Source organism: Glandiceps talaboti, chromosome 13 (genome assembly GCF_964340395.1).
Source record: "Glandiceps talaboti chromosome 13, keGlaTala1.1, whole genome shotgun sequence".
In the NCBI taxonomy this organism is placed as follows: Eukaryota; Metazoa; Hemichordata; class Enteropneusta; family Spengelidae; genus Glandiceps; species Glandiceps talaboti.
The window spans coordinates 23,015,275-23,038,751 of NC_135561.1; the positions used below are offsets into that span (position 1 = coordinate 23,015,275).

At 39.6% G+C, this 23,477-nt stretch overlaps 1 protein-coding gene across 1 annotated transcript; it reads right to left on the reverse strand.

Moving 5' to 3' along the window:
* Positions 1 to 1,427: 1,427 nt before the first annotated feature.
* On the reverse strand, positions 1,428 to 23,427 carry LOC144444414 (protein mesh-like). The gene is made up of 9 exons (XM_078133826.1): positions 23,343 to 23,427; positions 20,224 to 20,393; positions 19,733 to 19,871; positions 17,847 to 17,993; positions 16,715 to 16,825; positions 9,962 to 10,177; positions 4,600 to 4,761; positions 4,211 to 4,355; positions 1,428 to 1,601 (listed from the first exon to the last, which is right to left on the reverse strand). Exons 1-9 carry the CDS (start codon positions 23,425 to 23,427, stop codon positions 1,490 to 1,492), a joined length of 1,287 nt encoding a protein of 428 aa, XP_077989952.1. The 3' UTR covers positions 1,428 to 1,489.
* Between the last annotated feature and the right edge of the window lie 50 nt (positions 23,428 to 23,477).

Sequence of the window (23,477 nt, forward strand, 5' to 3'; positions counted from 1 at the left end):
GGTCTGTTACTACACCCTCTAGTGTACTGCAGTCAACTCAGACACATCACATTCAATCCAGGTTTGTTACTACACCCTCTAGTGGCAACAAGTAAAGGCTAAAGGTTCTAGTTGAAAGCTTTTGGTAATGCTTTAATGTTTGCACTTGACAAATGTGTAAAATTTGTTAAAAAACAATTTCCAGAATAAAATTTGTATGTGTTTTTTTATTTAATCAATTTACTGGTTACAAGAAATTGGAATCAATGACATTTCTTGATGAAACACATCATTGTTGGGGCATCTTTGTCCCTCTTAACAAATGTTAGAAAATGGTAAACTCTGATTTCATTCAAATTACTAAATGCATATTTTTTTGGAAAAGAAATCTTTTTAGATAAGCTGTAAATTAAAAGACATCTGTGCAACAAAATAACTGTCAAACTGGTTTATTTGCTGTTTATCATGAATCATAAAGCTGATGAAAGTGATCAAAGCATAGTTACACCATGGTAATATCTTTATAAAATAGAATAGTCTAAAGTAAAAATATGGCAACTACCGGGTACTGACAAAGCTAGGGAGTACTGACAAAGTTAGGGAGTACTAAATTGTGAAAGCTAAATTCTCTATCGTCACTCACTTAAAAAAAGAAAGGATAAAACAATGACAAACTAACAGTCAAGAGACACATAAAGTTTCAATAATAATTTTTTGTTTCTTTTGGAAAACAATATTTCCTTAGGACATGATCCTTGATTCATTGTTTTTGTTTACAAAGAATTATATATCAAACAAAGTACAATAAAGTACCTCCATTGCTGATGACAAACCAACTATTCAACTAAAAAAATGAGCAAGTATACTAATGCAGCCCATAATATGTATAATACTAGATAAAATGCTACACCTGTGGGAGGCCAAAATTCTCTTCACTTTACAACTTCTATATGAATAAAAAACTGTCCATTATTCAATTTGGTTTACAAGAGACCTTAATGAAAGTAAGTGATTGGTTTTAGTTACAATATAGTGTAGTTATAAAACTCCTATGTACTAGAATGATCAACAACAACTAAATATTCCATTCACCCGAGGCAATACTATTTAGGACTTTAAAACAGATACTATAACTATTGGCAGCTCATGGGTACTTGACTATACTGTGATTAAATACATGACTTTACACACAATGTGATCAAACTAGAATCTCATAGTCATACACAGTGACTGTCATAATAGTTACATTTGAACAGCTGATGTGAAATATGTGAGTACAATGGTTATAATCATATTAATGCAAAGATATACAATATTGAACTTTACCTTAGATGTTTTGTTACAATATCATAAAGTGCCTACATATTAACTACAGCCAAAACAAAATTCAAAGGCAAGAAATGTCAAAAACTTTAGTTATAATGGAATTATAAAAGAGAAGTTCTGAATGTATTTTATTTTTGACTGTTTCCATGGCAATACTTTACTTTGCCATGCATTATGACGATGTTTAGGCTGACGTCTCTTTGTGTGTCTCTGAGCCTCCATCATCATCAACATCATCATTAACATCATCATCATACTCATCATCCACTTGCCCCTTTCCAATGTCATGTGTTGGACTGAAAGTAAATACACATACTCATTGTCAGTTTCAAGTTTTGGTGATACCAATCATGTTGTGCACGGAATTAACAACAGAAATATTAATAGTAGTTTCAATTAATAAAACAAGCCATTGAGAATGACATAGTCCCCGCTATGATTGGGTTTTAAGGAATTAGCACTACTCTGATCACGCAACAACACTTGTGAACCTAAATCAAACAGACTTAGATATGTTGTGTCTGCTTGTCGGACATGGAACATGCCTACAACAAGAAAGGATTGTTCGGGTATGGGGGATCATATCAATATGAAAATGGATATGCACATGTATGTCATAGAACACTGTCCTAATACCAACTCTGAATGAGATCTGTTCAAGCATGTCTGAGTTATGGCTTTGGACATGGAAAATTCACAAACAAAATGGCTGCCAGGCAGCCATATTGGATCGTATCATGACGAAAATGGATATGCACATGTATGTCATAGAACACTGTCCTAATACCAACTTTGAATGAGATCTGTTCAAGCATGTCTGAGTTATGGCTTTGGACATGGAAAATTTGCAAACAAAATGGCTGCCAGGCAGCCATATTGGATTGTATCACAATGAAAATGGATATGCACATGTATGTCATAGAACACTGTCCTAATACCAACTTTAAATGAGATCTGTTCAAGCATGTCTAAGTTATGGCTTTGGACATGAAAATTCACAAACAAAATGGCTGCCAGGCGGCCATATTGGATCGTATCATGACAACAATGAATATGCACATATATGCCATAGAACACTGTCCTAATACCAACTCTGAATGAGATCTGTGTGAGCATGTCTGAGTTATGGCTTTAGACAGGGAAAATTCGCAAACAAAATGGCTGCTAGGCGGCCATATTGGATCGTATCATAAAACAAATTGACGTGCATATGTATGCCATAGCATGTTGCCCCTGTACCAAGTTTGAAAAAAATCGGTACAGGCATCTCCAAGAAACGGCTGCGGACGGACGGACGGACGGACGGACGGACGGACGGACGGACGGACGCACGGACGGACAGACGGAACCCAATCCATAAGTCCCCGTTCCGGACTTCGTCCGCGGGGACTAAATAGCACCAATGGTGTTGTAGCACAACTGTAAAGTATTTTAGTTTATGTTTATCTGGTTGCTTAACCATCACTCTTGTTACATTTACCATATATATGCCATCATTTGGCTGTTGCTATGGACATGGCCTTGTTATTAGGCATATTTGCATACATTTTTGAATGTTTATTCACTTGTCTATCAATTCCTGTTATCTTTGCAATAGACATCACCATTTGGCTGTTGCTAAGGGTGTGTTCTTGTTTCGAGGCATATTAGCATACATTTTTTGGAATGTTTATTCCCTTGCCTATCAATGTATGTTATTACCTTTACAATATACTTTTGTCTTTTGTTATGGGTGTGGTCTTGTTGTTAGGCACATTTGCATACATATTTGGAATCTATATTCAGTTGCCTACCTTTCCCAATTTTCATCTTTGCAATATAAACCATTATTTGGCTGTTGCTATGGGCGTGGTCTTGTTGAGAGGGATATTTACATACATTTAAAAAATCTTCATTCACATACCTACCCATCCTTGTTATCTTTGTAATATGCATCATAATTTCAATGTTGCTAGGGGCTCAGTCATGGTTTCTAGGGCAGGCTTTGTCAATATGCTTGAACAATAACTGCAGAATAACACCCCCAGAAACATCCCCACCATGTTTCAGCCCCATTCCCCATATAGTTTTCAAGATATAAGTTTTTGACCAAAATTGTGATTCTTAGACTAATTTGCATATCACCGATTGGATTGTGTTGTGAATTGACCTTCATCTACCCATCCCCAGATGCATTTCCATTAAATTTTAGTTCAATCTGCTCAGTAATTTTTGGAATTATAGATTTTTGACCCAAAACACATTTTAGACTGAATTTGCATATCACTGATGGGATCATCATGTTATGAACAATTCTTAATCTAAACACCCCTAAGAACGTTTGAACAAAATTTCAGATCAATCTGCCAAGTAGCTTTTGAGTTAAAGCTTTTGACCAAAAATCACATTTCTTTACTCAAATCACACTCCAGTGATGATCATTTTGCTTTGAAAAAATTCACAACTAGACACCCAAGGTAATACACCCACCAAATATCATGGCAATGGGTCTAGCGGTTTTTGACTTGAAGTTGTTTACACACACACACACACACACACACACACACACACACACACACACACACATCCACACACACAGACAGACAGACAGACAGACAGACAGACACTTTCCATGCCTATAGTACTACTGAACTTCAGAAGTTCAGTTGTGCTAAAATGGACAATATGTTGTCAATATAGAACAATATTGAATTGGTAGTGATTGCTTGAAAATGATTGCCTGTATTTTGTTGACTAAAGTCCTGTTTTAAAATCATATTGTGTCATTTTCATGGTGCACCTATTCAGAATGTCAAGCGTCTTGTAATCACCATCACTGTTAATTGTTCTCATTATAATTACAATTCTTTTAAATAATTCAGTCAACATCAGTAAGACTTCGTCTCACACTAAAACCAGTACTCACATGCTTTCGTGATGACCTTTCAGGTCACTCTCTCCTTGCCTCTTAGATTTTCGCCACATGATAAAGATTACAACAACGATGATAACAATGAAAATGACAGCAAGACTCACTCCCAAACCAATGGCGGCAGCAGTTGGCATATGCACTGTAAATGTAGTTAAGATAGAGGAATACTAATTATCTATTACAACTCCATCACTATGACAATTTATTCACTGTATACTAATAGTTGTTAATTCATTGGGTAATATTACAACTATAATGTATGAACAAATGTATTCACATCTGGTGATGAAAACAACAGTTTTGAAGTCATAGCACAGTCTGTAGATGTAATTTCATAGAAATATTAAGATAGTCCCCTGAAAGGCATACAGATGTGGACTTACAGTAACATTCATTTCGAGTTCCTGTCCATACACCAGCCTGACAGGTCCTATGGGTTGGGCCATACAATAAATACGGTGGATCACAGATTGGATACACTGTCGTTTGGTAATCCCATTCATATCCACCATGGTACAAAGTGTTCAATGGTTTGCAACCAAAATCTGCAAGACAATCAAAATATAGTTTATTTTATATGACATCTTTATCTCATAACAAAAGTGTATAGAACAATCCAATAGTTTATTTAATATGCCATCTTTATCCATGACAGGATGAAATATCGATATCAAATCCAATGAATTACAAATATGGATAAGATATCACATATGTATATCTAAAGTCCATCGTCATTGTGTTTACACACATTCAAAGTTTAAGATCCTCACAAAAATAGCGCCAATGGCATTGTGGCACAACTGTATTTGGCTATTGCTGTGGACATGGTCTTCTTGCTAGGAATATTTGCATACATTTATGGAATCTTTATTAACTAGCCTACCCTTCACACTTTTCATCTTTGCAATATAAATTATAAACCATCATTTAGTTGTTGCCATGGGCGTGGTCCTGTTGCTAGGCATATTTGCATACATTTTTTGGAATCTTTATTAACTTACCCACCCTTCCCACTTTTTATCTTTGCATCATCATTTCACTGTTGCTATGGGCGTGGTACTGTTCCTAGGCATATTTGTATACATTTTTTTTAAATCTTTAGTCGCTTACCTACCCAACCCTGTTGTTATCTTTGTAATATGCATCGTCATTTCACTGTTCCTAAGGCCAGGGTGTGGTCATGGTTGCTAGGGCCAATTGTGTCGAAATGTTTTCAACAATAACTGCAGAATAAAACCTCCAGTAGTCTTGCTGCTAGACCCTTTGGGCTTTTCTGCTCACTGTCAAGGCGACCGAAGGTCGCTAGTGAGGGCGAGAGCCCCAATTAGTCTAGCAAAAGTTGAAAAATTCCTTTGAGTTGATTTACATGTTGGGGGCTGGGCAATGTATGCATACATGATAATCTATTCAATAACCCATGACCTCTAGGATATGTATATTAAGATGTTATAAAGACATCACCATCGCAGATTTTTGTAGTACGCTTGAAACTTCACAAATCGTAAAGTCACCAGCTTTAACTCTGTCTTCACTCGTGGAGCAATACAACAATTCTCTGATAAATGCTCTTAACTTCCATGCACCAGAGAAAAGCAAAACAATCACGATCAGGCATAACACCAGATGGTACACACATGAAGTTGCAGAAATGAAACGAGAGAAAAGGAAAGCAGAACGACGATGGCGAACAACTCAGCTTACAATCCACAGAGAAATATACAGAAATCGTTGTAAATCACTTCACCAATTGATAGCAAGCAAGAAAACAGACTACTTTACCACATTGATTAAGGAGAAAGAAACTGACCAGAAATCACTATTTTCTATTATCAACTCACTACTCCACCAGAAAACAGATGTACCACTACCTACACATAACTCAGCTCAGGAACTTGCAGAACGATTGTCGAATTTCTTTGCGAAGAAGATACAGAAGATACGAATTGACCTTCAAAGAACTCGGCCAACAACTGTTACACATAAAGTACATCGAAACATTGAAAATAACCTAACACATTTTTGTCCAGCTACTGACGATGAAATCAGGAAGATAATAGCCCAATCACCAAATAAATCCTGCATCCTAGACCCGATTCCAACCCTACCACTGAAGAAATGTCTAGATACCATATCTCCAGCAATAACCAACATAGTGAATCTTTCGCTGTCTACAGGCACCTTCCCAGATAAGTTTAAAACAGCCATCATCTCTCCACTGCTAAAGAAACCCAATTTAGACCAGGACATCCTCAAGAACTTCAGACCAGTGTCAAATTTACCCTTTATCTCAAAGGTCGTCAAAAAAGTTGTTGCGAAAAGACTTTTGAATCATGTGCATTCTAACAATCTTGCCAAACCGATGCAGTCCGCCTACAAGAAAGCACACAGTACAGAGACCGCACTTATACGAGTTCAAAATGACATACTTATGGCTTTAGATCAACATCAAATGGTTATGCTTGTACTCCTAGATCTTTCTGCGGCATTCGATACGATAGACCATAATGTACTCCTCTCTTGCCTGTCCGATTCAATGGGTATAAATGGTACAGCATTATCCTGGTTTAAATCATATCTCACAAACAGACAGCAAACAGTCCACATAAAGGGGTCACCATCCAAACCGAAAGTACTACAATACGGCGTTCCTCCAGGCTCTGTTCTTGGCCCTATTTTGTTTACCATATACACATCACCACTCGGGGACATCATTCGACAACGTGGCATAAAATTCCATCTGTATGCTGATGATAGTCAGTTATACATGAGTTTTGAATTTAACAACATGGACCGAAGTATCTCCGACATGGAAAACGTCACAGCAGAGATACACCATTGGATGACCACAAACCTACTTAAGCTGAATTCTGACAAAACGGAATTGTTATTTTTCGGTTCTCGTCAAAATCTGTCTAAATTGTCAGCACTGAAACCATCGATGGAGATAAGCGACTCTACCATAAGTCCAACTATATCAGCCAGAAACCTCGGTATTCAACTTGACAGCTGGGTTAATATGGACAATCAAGTAAATGCACTTTGCAAAGCAGCTTATTTTCACATCAGGAATATTAGTGCAATTCGGAAATATCTAACTGAAGACACAGCCAAACACCTGGTGCATGCGTTAGTAACATCCATACTAGACTATGGAAATAGTCTCCTCTATGGCATCACCCAACGAAATATAAACAAACTCCAACTCATCCAGAACACCTCGGCTCGTCTTATTACCAGAACAAAGAAACATGACCACATCACCGACGTATTACGTAAACTCCATTGGCTTCCAATAACCGAACGAATCAAATTCAAGATCCTACTCCTGACCTATCGCATCGTCAACGGTACCGCCCCATCATATCTGTGTGATCTTCTCACTGTGTATAAACCAGCCCGCTGCCTTCGTTCTAGTAATCAACAACAACTAGTTGTACCGAGAGTTGCATCAAAGTCGTTTGGAAATCGCGCCTTCTACTACGCTGCACTGAAGCTTTGGAACAATCTCCCATGTCACATCAGACAATGCACAGAAATTGACACTTTCAAACGCAAGTTGAAAACTCACCTTTTCACCCAGATTTACAGTGTGTAATCTAAACTGAATTACTCTTACCAATCATTTATTTAGATTTAGTCGATTTAGATGTACTCTTTAAATCATTTTAAATCATTATAACGTTGCTATTTTTTTTACAGCCATACTTGTAATTGCAGTAGCTTTTGATTTATTTCAAATGTGAAGCGCCTATGAGCACTGTCGTGGATATATGGCGCTATATAAATGTTTATTATTATTATTATTATTATTATTAACACACATGGTTAGAATGTTTATGTTGTTAGGATTTAGATACTTCATAGTGTTTGTATTGTAATCCGTTTTGCAATGCTATGCATATCTTTTGTTATTCTGTGTATATGGTGTGAACTGTTTCTTTTGTGTAGTTATAGATGTCTGTGTTTTGTTTTGCTACTAATAATGTGACCCCTGCACTGCCTATGATTGCAATCTTTGGTAAAGTCTTTAGTGTTCAGAATGGTGATACTTCTTTGTACTCAGTTTCAAATTTATTTCTCACAAAATGGCAACTAAAATTTGGAACATTTTCCTTGAAGCATGTAAAGAGAAAGGTTATTGTATTTGAATGTTTGTTTCAGTTACTCAGTTTATATAGGATGGGACGTCTCTCTTGGGTTTATGCTCAGTCATGTTGGTAATGTCACTACTGCCTTAGGGCTTTATGGTAATTATGAGTTTGATGAGTGTGTAGACATTGTCATTCACACATTTCGGTTGATCCATTGATGGTTATTTTTACAAGCCCCTCCTTAAGCTGAATATGCAAGAAAAAAATATGCCATCATTCTTTGTTTGTACTAGTTGTCATCTGCCTTCTCTGATAGGCTGCTATTTATATCATGGAATGTGGAGATGACTTTAGCTAGATCTTAGGCATTCACCTTCGATTGTGTGCCACCTTTCAGAAACAGAGTGTTGAGAAGAAAGCCTGAGGTCTAGCAGTGAGACTATACCTCCAGAAACATCCCCACCAAGTTTCAACCCATTCACCATGCAGTTTCAAGATATAAGTTTTTGACCAAAATTGAGATTTTTAGACGTAATTTGCATATCACTTATGGGATCATCACGTTATGAATACAGCTTCATATGCACATCCCAAGATGCATCCACATCAAATTTCAGCCCATTCTGCTTAATTATTTTTGGAACTATATATTTTTGACAAAAATAGACTTTTTAGCCCTAGTTTGCATATCAATGATGGGATCATCATGTCATGAACAATTCTTAATCTAAACATCCCTAAGAATGCTACCACAAAATTTCAGCCTAATCTGCTCAGTACTTTTGGAATTATAGATTTTTGACCAAAAAGACACATTTTAGCCCTAATTTGCATACTACTCATGGGATCATCATGTCATGAACAATTCTTAATATAAACTCCACTAAGAATGTTCCCATCATATTTCAACCCAATCTGCTCAATAATTTTGGAATTATACATTTTTGACCAAAAAGACCCATTTTTTAGCACTAGTTTGCATATCACTGATGGGATCATCATGTCATGAACAATTCCTGATGTATATATATATCAAATATATATATACACCCTGAAGAACATTCCCTCCAAATTTCAGCCTAATCTGCTCAGTAGATTTGGAATTAAAGATTTTTGACCAAAACACATTCTTAGACCTAATTTTCATATCATTATCACTGATGGGATCATCATGTCATGAACAATTCTTAATCTAAACACTTCTAAGAACATTCAGACCAAATTTCAGATTGGTCTGCTGAGCAGTTTTGGAGTTTAACACATTTGTGTACCCAAATCACACACCAGTGGTAGGTGGTAAGATCATTTTGAATTTGAACAATTTTCCAACTAGACACCCAAAGTATTATACCCACCAAATATCATGGCAATCAGTCCTGTGGTTTTTGACTTTAAGTTGTTTACACACACACACACACACACACACACACACACACACACACACACACACACACACACACACACACTTTGCCATGCCTATAGCACTACTGAACCTTACATGTTCAGTTGTGCTAAAAATGATCCTAAAAACATTTAAAATTCCCAAACACTGTAAATTGAATGTTGACAACTAAGATTACATTAATTGATCTTTATATGGCTTTCTTTTATATGGCAGCCATTAAAAACAAATAAACCAAGAGTATCTGCTTACCTATGCAGTCATTGTGTTGTTCAATTCCAGTCCAGCGTCCTCTATATTTACTTTCTTCGAATTTCTCCTCACAACGTCTGACATAGTTTCCAACCAGTGTGAAACCGGCATCACATGTGAAATGTACTTTGGAGTCTATCATGTTATGAGATATGTAGGGCCAAAGGAACTCTTTGGTGCCATTGATTGGTTTTCGGAGATACTCACAGACAGTCTCTGGAGAGTGGTACACATAACTATGATATTAATTTTTGATATACTATGTCATGGAATACAATGTGATATTGGTCATGATTTGACATCTAATCCAAACTTAAAGTTGTCATATGGATGAGGATTGGGTATTTATTTAAGACTTTTAATTTATAAAACAATTTTATCACAGACTCTTATTTGAACAAATCTTCATGGAAGACATAGCCCCAAAAAAGTATTTCTTGTAGTGACTACAATAAGTTCTTTAGTTTGTACATTATGTCGCACGCTTTCAGTTAAAAAATGACAACTACTGTGACATAGCCTTTAACCCTTTCACCACCAATTCCCGCTATCGCGGGAACGCTCTAGGGCGCCCACCAATTCCCACTATTGCGGGAACGCCAAAGGTCATTCACCTACCTCGCCGTTATGCCGTTTAACGGCAGCTATTGCTGCAAAAATTGCTGCCATAACTAGTTCCACACATGCGTATTAGCCTTGTTTATCTACACAGCCATTTTGAAAGCATGACAGTGAACGGTATCCGGAGTACGATCCAAATGACGAGCGATCATAATTTTTTGTGCGTTTTTCGCTCACGAAATCAAATTTCAACATGGCGGAAGTAATTAACGGCTCTCATAACATGGCCTACGATATAAATTATGTCACTATCTTTGGATATTTCGACAGAATTTGACTTGAAATACATCGTTGAATACAAGTATTTAGCTATGGGAACACATTGTACTTGTATGTAAGCATCAAATTCCCGCTAAGGCCGTGTGAGCTGCCGACGCCAGTTTACGGTTGAATTTTTGAATGTCGTTCAAATTTACGCAATCTTGTGACCGTGCCGACGCCCATGCTAACGTTCTGGGGGTAATTTTGGGCTATATTGTGGATTATTTTGGTTTTATTTCTTTTTGTTACGGCTCAATAATGACTTGTATTTGTATTAGCTCAGTGTGTAGAGGTCAGTGGAGGGAAACTTACTCGTGATATGGGCGATTTTCCAATCGGATTTTTTACGCGAGATTTTCAATGTAAAATTCAAATTTCAACATCGCCAAAGCAAAATCTGTCTCCCCTAACATCGTTTGCAATGTAACTAAATGTGCTGTTTGTAGAAATTTCCACTCAATTTTGACTATGAATACGATGTTTTGTACAAGGAGATGGCTGAGTGAACTCAATGCAGTACATGGAAGGATCAGATTATCGCAACGTAACTTCAAAGTCCCGACTGCATATTTGCTTTCGTGGGTAAGCATGTCGGCGAAAAGCGTCACGTTGGCGTCCCGATTCGGACTTGTAAACTACCAATTTGGGAGCATTTTTTACTGATTTTGAGGATAAATTTGGTGATAATTTTTTGTTGTTCTGTCAAGTAATGATATATAATTACACAAACTGATTTTTCAGAAGGTATTGGGGCGACGACTTCAGATATTTTTGTCCCTTTGATTGCCGGTGCGGGGCCGACTATTGCGTTGTAATCGGATTAGTGAGCCGTTAATTATTTTCGTTCAAATTTATTACGACTAAAAATAACATTTTCTGACAAATTTTCGCCGATTTTGACCATTTAACCAGTATACAGAAGTTTTGTAGGAACATAAATGTTGGTATTTTGAATTTTGTTTGTAATATAAATATTTTGTTTATTTGTGATATGTCAATAAATAAACAACCTATGTTTGTTTTATTAATATTTTATTACATTAATCCATATTTCGGTTATGTGTGTGATATTTGAATGTATGTATTTGGTACTATGATGTAGAAAATTTATTTTCCATTCAAATGATACCTTGTTTTAAAAAAATAAGCAACTCCAAGTATTTTTATATCAGTTTGATTACACCACACTCACGCTCACATTATGTCAGTGAGGGGGCTGGTGGACAACACACAATCCCATGAGGCCATTGGTGGTGAAAGGGTTAACCCTTTCACCACCGATTCCCTCAATTGAGGGAACGCGCTAGGGCGCCCACCGATTCCCTCAATTGAGGGAACGCCAGAGTTCATTCACCTACCTCGCCGTTATGCCGTTAAACGGCAGCTATTGCTGCAAAAATTGCTGCCATAACTAGTTCCACACATGCGTATTAGCCTTGTTTATCTACACTGCCATTTTGAAAGCATGACAGTGAACGATATCAGGAGTACGATCCAAATGACGAGCGATCGTAATTTTATGTGCGTTTTTCGCTCACAAAATCGAATTTCAACATGGCGGAAGTAATTAACGGCTCTCATAACATGGTGTACGATATAAATTATGTCACTATCTTTGGATATTTCGACAGAATTTGACTCGAAATACATCGTTGAATACAAGTATTTAGGTATGGGAACACGTTGTACATGTGTGTAAGCATCAAATTCCCGCTAAGGCCGTGTGAGCTGCCGACGGCAGTTTATGGTTGAATTTTTGAATGTCGTTCAAATTTACGCAATCTTGTGACCGTGCCGACGCCCATGCTAACGTTCTAGGGGTAATTTTTGGCAATATCATGGATTATTTTGGTTTTATTTCTTTTTGTTACGGCTCAATAATGACTTGTATTTGTATTAGCTCACTGTGTAGAAGTCAGTGGAGGGAAACTTACGCTTGATGTTGGCGATTTTCCGATCGGATTTTTTACGTGCGTTTTTCAATGTAAAATTCAAATTTCAACATCGGCGAAGCAAAATCTGTCTCCCCTAACATCGTTTGCAATGTAAATAAAGGTGCTGTTCGTAGAAATTTCCACTCAATTTTACTATGAATACGATGTTTTATACAAGGAGATGGCTGAGTGAACTCGATGCAGTATATGGAAGGATCAGATTATCGCAACGTAACTTCAAAGTCCCGACTGCATATTTGCTTTTGTGGGTAAGCATGTCGGCAAAAAGCGTCACGTTGGCGTCCCGATTCGGACTCGTATACTACCAACTTGTGGTCATTTTTTACTGATTTTGAGGATAAATTTGGTGATAATTATTTGTTGTTCTGTCAAAAAATGATATATAATTACACAAACTGATTTTTCTGAAGGTATTGGGGCGACGACTTCAGATATTTTTTACCCTTCATTGCCGGTGCGGGGGCCGACTATTGCGTCGTAATCGGATTAGTAGGCCGTTAATTATTTTCGTTCAAATTTAATACGACTGAAAATAACATTTTCTGACAAATTTTCGCCGATTTTGACCATTTAGTCAGTATACAGAAGTTTTGTAAGAACATGAATGTTGGTATTTTGAATTTTGTTTGTAATATAAATATTTTGTTTATTTGTGATATGTCAATAAATAAACAACCAGTGTTTGTTTTATTAATATTTTGTTACTTTAATCCATATTTCGGTTGTGTGTGTGATATTTGAATGCATGTATTTGCAACTATGATGTAGAAAATTTATTTTCCATTCAAATGATACCTTATTTTTCAAAAATAAGCAACTCTAAGTATTTTTATATCAGTTTGATTACACCACACTCACTCTCACATTATGTCAGTGAGGGGGCTGGTGGACAACACACAATCCCATGAGGCAAGTGGTGGTGAAAGGGTTAAGGCAATAAAAACGATGCACTGACAACACCTGAAAGGGTTGTTCATCTATTATGTGTAGATCCTTGACAATTTCAGGCACATTAGCATTAATATTTATATCATCTTAATGATTTCAAAATAGGAAGACAGAGCTATTTGACCCCGAAGATGAAGGTCAAGGTAAAAAGTCAGTGTGTCATTAGAAAGCTCATAATTGATAACCAAGATGAAGGCACTTGAATAGGGTCTCTATCTGTTAAGTGTGAACAGTTATCAGTTAAAATGTGAATATTTTTGACAAATATGGCTGCCATTTTGCTGTTATCGTGGAGGTTGTGAAACGAAGTGATGTGTATATGCAGACTATAGCATCTGACATTTGTACAATGTTTGGTTGAAATCAGTCCATGCATATTAGAGATATACATTACACACTTTCACAATAATATGGTTATCTGACCTTGAAGATGGAGGTCAAGGTCAAAAGTCAATGCACCATTAAAAAGCTCATGATTGATTACATTGGTGAAGACACTTGAATGAGGTCTCTATCTGTTAAACTTCAAGAGTTGTTGGGCAAAGTGTGATTATTTACGACATATATGGCTGCCATTTCGCTGTTGTCATGAGGGTTGTTAAACCAAGTGATGTGCATATGCCCTCTATAACATCTGACACGTGTACCAGGTTTGGTTGAAATTGGCACATGCATATACTATAGATACTGGTGGACACAGAAGGCAGATCGACGGGACCCAATGTAGTAGCCCCCATTGGGCTTTACTCTTTGGGGGCTAAAAAACAATGTGAAACAACATACACCAAGTCCTTGCTTCTAACTCAATAAACGGCAAAAGCATGATATAAAAAAATTTGTAAAATGTTTGTACAATAACAAACTGTTTACACATTCTTTAGCTTTTTGCAATGTATTTAGTTACAAACACAGACTTAGTCAAAGTTGTTTCATATTGATTTTTCAAGTAGGAAGATAAAAGAGTTTTAAACTAAATGCTTTCAAGGAGTAAAGTCGTTCCTACACACACTAATTGTTGGAATGCAGACTGAACATATTCGATTAGTTATGTGTGAAGTATCTACCAAATTGAATTGACTTTGAAGAGTGCATTTTTAAGATATATAGCCATATTACTGAAAACCATTAATTATGCAAATGAGTAATTAAAACTAAAAGCTCCATCAGCAAACTTTGGTGGGGGGGGGGGGGGACACCTGTTCAAGCATGTCTGAGTTATGGCTTTGGACATGAAATCTGCGCCAACAAAATCGCTGCCAGGCAGCCATATTGGATCATATCACGACAATAATGGATATGCACATGTATGTCATAGAACACTGTCCTAATACCAACTTCAAATGAGATATGTTCAAGCATGTCTGAGTTATGGCTTTGGACATGGAAGATTCGCAAACAAAATGACTGCTAGGCGGCCATATTGGATTGCATCACGACAACAATGAATATGCACATGTATGTCATAGACAACTGCCCTAATACCAACTTTGAATGAGATCTGTTCAAGCATGTCGGAGTTATGGCTTTGGACATGGAAAATTCCCAAACAATATGGCTGCCAAGCAGCCATATTGGATCATATCATGACGAAAATGGATATGCACATGTATGTCCTAATACCAACTTTGACTGAGATCTGTTCACGCATGTCTGAGTTATGGCTTTGGACATTGAAAATTCGCAACCCAAATGGCTGCCAGGCGGCCATATTGGATTGTATCATGACGAAAATGGATATGCACATGCATGTCATAGAACACTGTCCTAATACCAACTTTGAATGAGATCTGTTCAAGCATGTCTGAGTTATGGCTTTGGACATGGAAAATTCACAAACAAAATGGCTGCCAAGCAGCCATATTGGATCATATCATGACGAAAATGGATATGCACATGTATGTCCTAATATCAACTTTGAATGAGATCTGTTCATGCATGTCTGAGTTATGGCTTTGGACATGGACAATTCGCAACCAAAATGGCTGCCAGGCGGCCATATTGGATTGTATCATGACGAAAATGGATATGCACATGTATGTCATAAAACACTGTCCTAATACCAACTTTGAATGAGATCTGTTCAAGCATGTCTGAGTTATGGCTTTGGACATGGAAAATTCACAAACAAAATGGCTGCCAGGCAGCCATATTGGATCGTATCACGACGAAAATGGATATGCACATGTATGTCATAGAACACTGTCCTAATACTAACTTTGAATGAAATCTGTTCAAGCATATCTGAGTTATGGCTTTGGACATGGAAAATTTGCAAACAAAATGGCTGCTAGGCGGCCATGATATTGGATCGTATCACAACAATGAATATGCACATGTATGTCATAGAACATTGTCCTAATACCAACTTTGAATGAGATCTGTTCAAGCCTGTCTGAGTTATGGCTTTGGACATGGAAAATTCGCAACCAAAATGGCTGCCAAGCAGCAATATTGGATCATATCATGACGAAAATGGATATGCACATGTATGTCCTAATACCAACTTTGAATGAGATCTGTTCAAGCATGTCTGAGTTATGGCTTTGGACAGGGAAAATTCGCAAACAAAATGGGTGCTAGGCAGCCATATTGGATCATATCATGAAACAAATTGACATGCATATGTATGCCATAGTATGTTGCCCCTGTACCAAGTTTGAAAAAAATCGGCCCAGGTATCTCCAAGAAACGGCTTCGGACGGACTGAACCAAATCCATAAGTTCCCGTCCTGGACTTTGTCCGGCAGGGACTAACTAAACTCACTGATTTGGTATGTTACTGAAACTGAAGAAAATAAATCTACATGTAAACTAACATGGACACAATGTTACATGTTTTAATGAATAGTAAACATGGTGTAAGAGTTATCCCACTGACTGTCAGGGTTAAATCATGGGAACTACATCGTACAACCATAAGGTTTCATGCACTGGCGGTGTTATGATGTACAACTAGTAATTTTCATACCTTTTACAGTGTCATTTGCATAATTCCAGAGCATATCGTAAGCAGACTTTGTTGCTGCACCATATTCCAATCGTCCAGTTACTCGGACATCAAATTCACAGTATCTGTTACCTGTATAAAGACACATACAAGATGCGTTCAACTTGTTATCACAAGGTTTATGGACCCTAAATTCCATGATTTACCAGGATCATATGGACCCTAAATTCCATGATTTACCAGGAATGTATAGACACTAAATTCCATGATTTACCAGGAATGTATGGATCTATAAATTCCATGATTTACCAGGATCATATGGACCCTAAATTCCATGATTTACCAGGAATGTATGGATCTATAAATTCCATGATTTACCAGGAATGTATGGATCTATAAATTCCATGATTTACCAGTAACATATGGACACTAAATTCCATGATTTACCAGTAACATATGGACACTAAATTCCATGATTTACCAGTAACATATGGACACTAAATTCCATGATATACCAGAGTGTAAAATGGAACCTTAATACAGACTAACAATGAATATGCAACTAGACCAAACTGAATCCAGTCTGTCACACAAACAACTTGAAAAAACTCAAATTTTGTCCATCTATCCATCACAAACCAACACTATTCCAAACAAATGGTCACAATAATCATGTGATATCCATGATTATAATATACCTAGTGATAATGCTGTGCCATGATTCGCTAGAATCAGTCACGTGATAGGAAAATAGAATGACTATTTCCCTAGGGAAATAGTTCCATCAACTTTTACATGGTCACGTGACCACCACGCGTTCAGAGCAGGTCAAAATGGCGGCTTCTGACGATGTCGTCTGCCACCGCGAGTTCACAGCATGAGGTATATTATAAAACACATATTGCCTGGCCTATATTCGGGCTATAGCACCCGTTCATTACCCCCTTGTGACTGTGAGTTACCACAATCACATGCTATTTCCCTTGGCCTTTGGCCTTGGGAAATAGCATGTGATTCTGGTAATACACAGTCCCTCGGGTGTAATAAACGGATGCTATAGCCCTCATGGCCAGGCAATATGTGTTCACTACGGTCTCCACTAATCAAGCTCTAGTGAGAAGTAAAATGAATCTAATAGATTATGATATCATACCTTGACAAATACGATCAAGACCGATAGCTACATCTGGAGGCAAGTCAGATATTGGTGGTGGTTCAAATACTGGTACAAAATCTTCATCATGGTATGTGTCATGGGATCGACCAGACATGTAATGGAACATTGAATTTTCGACTCTCCCTATAAAAAGAAAAACATACAAATTGCAATGAAGCTTCACATGTAATATGTGTTGGTGAAACTCTGGTACATCTCTTACTACCCTTACCCTCATCATCAGTTACACTGTGTCATCACACTCAACCTGTCGTCACACTCAACCTGTCGTCACACTCAACCTGACATCACACTCAACCTGACATCACACTCAACCTGACATCATACTCAACCTGACATCATACTCAACCTGATGTCACACTCAACCTGACATCACACTCAACCTGTCACCACACTCAACCTGATGTCACACTCAACCTGACGTCAAACTCAACTTGACATCACACTCAACCTGACATCACACTCAACCTGTCGTCTGACGTCACACTCAACCTGACATCACACTCAACTTAACACTCAACCTGACCTCACACTCAACCTGACATCACACTCAACCTGACGTCACACTCAACCTGACATCACACTCAACCTGACAAAACACTCAACCTGACGTCACACTCAGCCTGATATCACATTCAGCCTGACAAATTGTGTCCATCTATCCATCACAAAACAACACTATTCCAAACAAATGGTCAAGATAATCATGTGATATCCATGACTAAGGTCTCCACTAATCAAGCTCTAGTGAGAAGTAAAATGAATCTAATAGACACCTAACATCACACTCAACCTGACATCACACTCAACCTGACATCACACTCAACTTGACGTCATACTCAACCTGACGTCATACTCAGCCTGACATCACACTTAGCCGGACATCACACTCGACCTGACGTCGTACTCAGCCTGACATCACACTTAGCGTGACATCACACTCAACCTGATGTCACACTCAACTTGATATCACACTCAACCTGACATCACACTCAACCTGATGTCACACTCAACTTGATATCACACTCAACCTGACATCACACTCATCCTGACATCACACTCAACCTGTCACAACACTCAACTTGACATCATACTCAACCTGATGTCACACTAAACTTGACATCACACTCAACCTGACATCACACTCAACCTGACATCATACTCAACCTGTCATCACACTCAACCTGACATCACTCAACCTGACATCACACTCAACCTGATGTCACACTCAACCTGACGTCACACTCAACCTGACGTCACACTCAACCTGACTCATCCTGATGTCACACTGAACCTGATGTCATACTCAACCTGACGTCATACTCAACATTACGTCACACTCAACCTGACGTCACACTCATCCTGACATCACACTCAACCTGACGTTACACACAACCTGATGTCACACTAAACTTGACATCACACTCGTCCTGACGTCACACTCAACCTGACGTTACACTCAATCTGACTTCACACTCAACCTGACGTCACTCATCCTGATGTCACACTGAACCTGATGTCATACTGAACCTGACGTCATACTCAACCTGACGTCATACTGAACCTGGCGTCACACTCATCCTGACGTCATACTGAACCTGACGTCACACTCAACCTGACATCACACTCAACCTGATGTCACACTCAACCTGACTTCACACTCAACCTCATGTCACACTCAACCTGACATCACTCAACCTGACGTCACACTCAACCTCATGTCACACTCAACCTGACGTCACACTCAATCTGGCATCACTAACACGCTTATGTCACACTCAATCTGATGTCACTCATTTTACAATGGCATCAAAGCTGATGTCACACTGAAACTGACAGATGACTTGCCAAATAACACTTACATTTCTGTCCAAAGTTCTCAAAGATTTCTTGATCTTCAGCATCAGGACTTGTGGTGCTACCATCATTTGCAGTCAAATCATCACTAGGATCATTGTTCCAGTTACCTAACAACCCTCCTATGGTGGGGTTAGAGATTCCCTAAATGTCAATAAAATCACATAAATGAAAGAAAGATACTGAAAATACATGGAGAATGTATAAAATGTGATGAATGAGCTACCTTGATGATGAACCAACAGTGAAGTATATATAAATACCTAGTTACACAATATGCTACAAATGCAATGTCAAGAACTTACCATGTTAGAGTTTTTTAGCATGTAGATATTGTATATGTATGGAACGATGTGAAAACCTACTAACCTGTCTCAGTAGTCTGACGACTATGTCATTAGAGATGTTCTTTTTTTGAAGCTATTAAAATAGGGCCAACAAAAATGAAATCGTTACGTCATGTTAGCATAATAAGTGTAAACACATCTGCACTTACATTAATTTTTGGCTGTAAACTGACAATGCAAGCCATAGATCTGCCATCATGACAGGTACATTTAATACCAAGACCAGAGTAGAATCGTACAAACACTGTGGTTAAATTAGGATTGATAGGATACAATGGGTTGACATCATCACGACGATCTTGGGTGTAGACGGACACATCTGAAATCAAGTTAATAAAAACATGTAACCTGAAATGGTTGAAGAAAAAAAGTTTGGTGGCTGGTATACTTACATTGTTATGTAAATTTATCTCTCTAGTATCACTTTCTTCAGTGGCTGGACAATACTAGCAACCATGGTGTGGGGTGGACAACACTAGCAACCATGGTGTGGGCTGGACAATACTAGCAACCATGGTGTGGGGTGGACAACACTAGCAACCATGGTGTGGGCTGGACAACACTAGCAACCATGGTGTGGGCTGGACAACACTAGCAACCATGGTGTGGGGTGGACAACACTAGCAACCATGGTGTAAGGTGACAACACTAGCAACCATGGTGTGAGGTGGACAACACTAGCAACCATGGTGTAAGGTGACAACACTAGCAACCATGGTGTGAGGTGGACAACACTAGCAACCATGGTGTGAGGTGGACAACACTAGCAACCATGGTGTAAGGTGACAACACTAGCAACCATGGTGTGAGGTGGACAACACTAGCAACCATGGTGTAAGGTGACAACACTAGCAACCATGGTGTGAGGTGGACAACACTAGCAACCATGGTGTAAGGTGACAACACTAGCAACCATGGTGTGAGGTGGACAACACTAGCAACCATGGTGTGAGGTGGACAACACTAGCAACCATGGTGTGGGGTGGACAACACTAGCAACCATGGTGTGAGGTGGACAACACTAGCAACCATGGTGTGAGGTGGACAACACTAGCAACCATGGTGTGAGGTGGACAACACTAGCAACCATGGTGTGAGGTGGACAACACTAGCAACCATGGTGTGGGGTGGACAACACTAGCAACCATGGTGTGAGGTGGACAACACTAGCAACCATGGTGTGGGGTGGACAACACTAGCAACCATGGTGTGGGGTGGACAACACTAGCAACCATGGTGTGGGGTGGACAACACTAGCAACCATGGTGTGAGGTGGACAACACTAGCAACCATGGTGTGAGGTGGACAACACTAGCAACCATGGTGTGGGGTGGACAACACTAGCAACCATGGTGTGAGGTGGACAACACTAGCAACCATGGTGTGGGGTGGACAACACTAGCAACCATGGTGTGAGGTGGACAACACTAGCAACCATGGTGTGGGGTGGACAACACTAGCAACCATGGTGTGAGGTGGACAACACTAGCAACCATGGTGTGGGGTGGACAACACTAGCAACCATGATGTGGGGTGGACAACACTAGCAACCATGGTGTGGGGTGGACAACACTAGCAACCATGGTGTGAGGTGGACAACACTAGCAACCATGGTGTGGGGTGGACAACACTAGCAACCATGGTGTGAGGTGGACAACACTAGCAACCATGGTGTGGGGTGGACAACACTAGCAACCATGGTGTGGGGTGGACAACACTAGCAACCATGGTGTAAGGTGACAACACTAGCAACCATGGTGTGAGGTGGACAACACTAGCAACCATGGTGTGAGGTGGACAACACTAGCAACCATGGTGTGGGGTGGACAACACTAGCAACCATGGTGTGAGGTGGACAACACTAGCAACCATGGTGTGAGGTGGACAACACTAGCAACCATGGTGTGAGGTGGACAACACTAGCAACCATGGTGTGAGGTGGACAACACTAGCAACCATGGTGTGAGGTGGACAACACTAGCAACCATGGTGTGAGGTGGACAACACTAGCAACCATGGTGTGAGGTGGACAACACTAGCAACCATGGTGTGGGGTGGACAACACTAGCAACCATGGTGTGAGGTGGACAACACTAGCAACCATGGTGTGGGGTGGACAACACTAGCAACCATGGTGTGAGGTGGACAACACTAGCAACCATGGTGTGGGGTGGACAACACTAGCAACCATGGTGTGAGGTGGACAACACTAGCAACCATGGTGTGGGGTGGACAACACTAGCAACCATGGTGTGGGGTGGACAACACTAGCAACCATGGTGTGGGGTGGACAACACTAGCAACCATGGTGTGGGGTGGACAACACTAGCAACCATGGTGTGAGGTGGACAACACTAGCAACCATGGTGTGAGGTGGACAACACTAGCAACCATGGTGTGGGGTGGACAACACTAGCAACCATGGTGTGGGGTGGACAACACTAGCAACCATGGTGTGAGGTGACAACACTAGCAACCATGGTGTGGGGTGGACAACACTAGCAACCATGGTGTGAGGTGGACAACACTAGCAACCATGGTGTGGGGTGGACAACACTAGCAACCATGGTGTAAGGTGACAACACTAGCAACCATGGTGTGAGGTGGACAACACTAGCAACCATGGTGTAAGGTGACAACACTAGCAACCATGGTGTGAGGTGACAACACTAGCAACCATGGTGTGGGGTGGACAACACTAGCAACCATGGTGTGGGGTGGACAATACTAGCAACCATGGTGTGAGGTGACAATACTAGCAACCATGGTGTGGGGTGGACAACACTAGCAACCATGGTGTGAGGTGACAACACTAGCAACCATGGTGTGGGGTGGACAATACTAGCAACCATGGTGTGGGGTGGACAACACTAGCAACCATGGTGTGGGGTGGACAACACTAGCAACCATGGTGTGGGGTGGACAACACTAGCAACCATGGTGTGAGGTGACAACACTAGCAACCATGGTGTGAGGTGACAATACTAGCAACCATGGTGTGGGTGGACAACACTATGGTGGGAAGTGAACAACACTAGCAACATCGGTGTGAGGTGACAAACCTAGTAACCATGGTGTGAGGTGACAACACTAGCAACCATGGTGGGAGGTGACAATAGCAACAATGGTGTGATGTGACAACACTAGCAACCACGATGTGCGGTGGACAGCACTGGCAACTGCAGTGTGAGGTGGACAGCACTGACAACCATGGTGTGAGGTGACACCACTAGCAACCACAGTGTGAGGTAAAAACACTAGCAACCACGGTGTGAGGTGACAACACTAGCAACCACGGTGTGAGGTGGACAGCACTGGGAACCATGGTGTGAAGTGACAGCACTGGCACCCATGGTGTGAGGTGACAGCACTGGTAACCGTGGTGTGAGGTGACACCACTAGC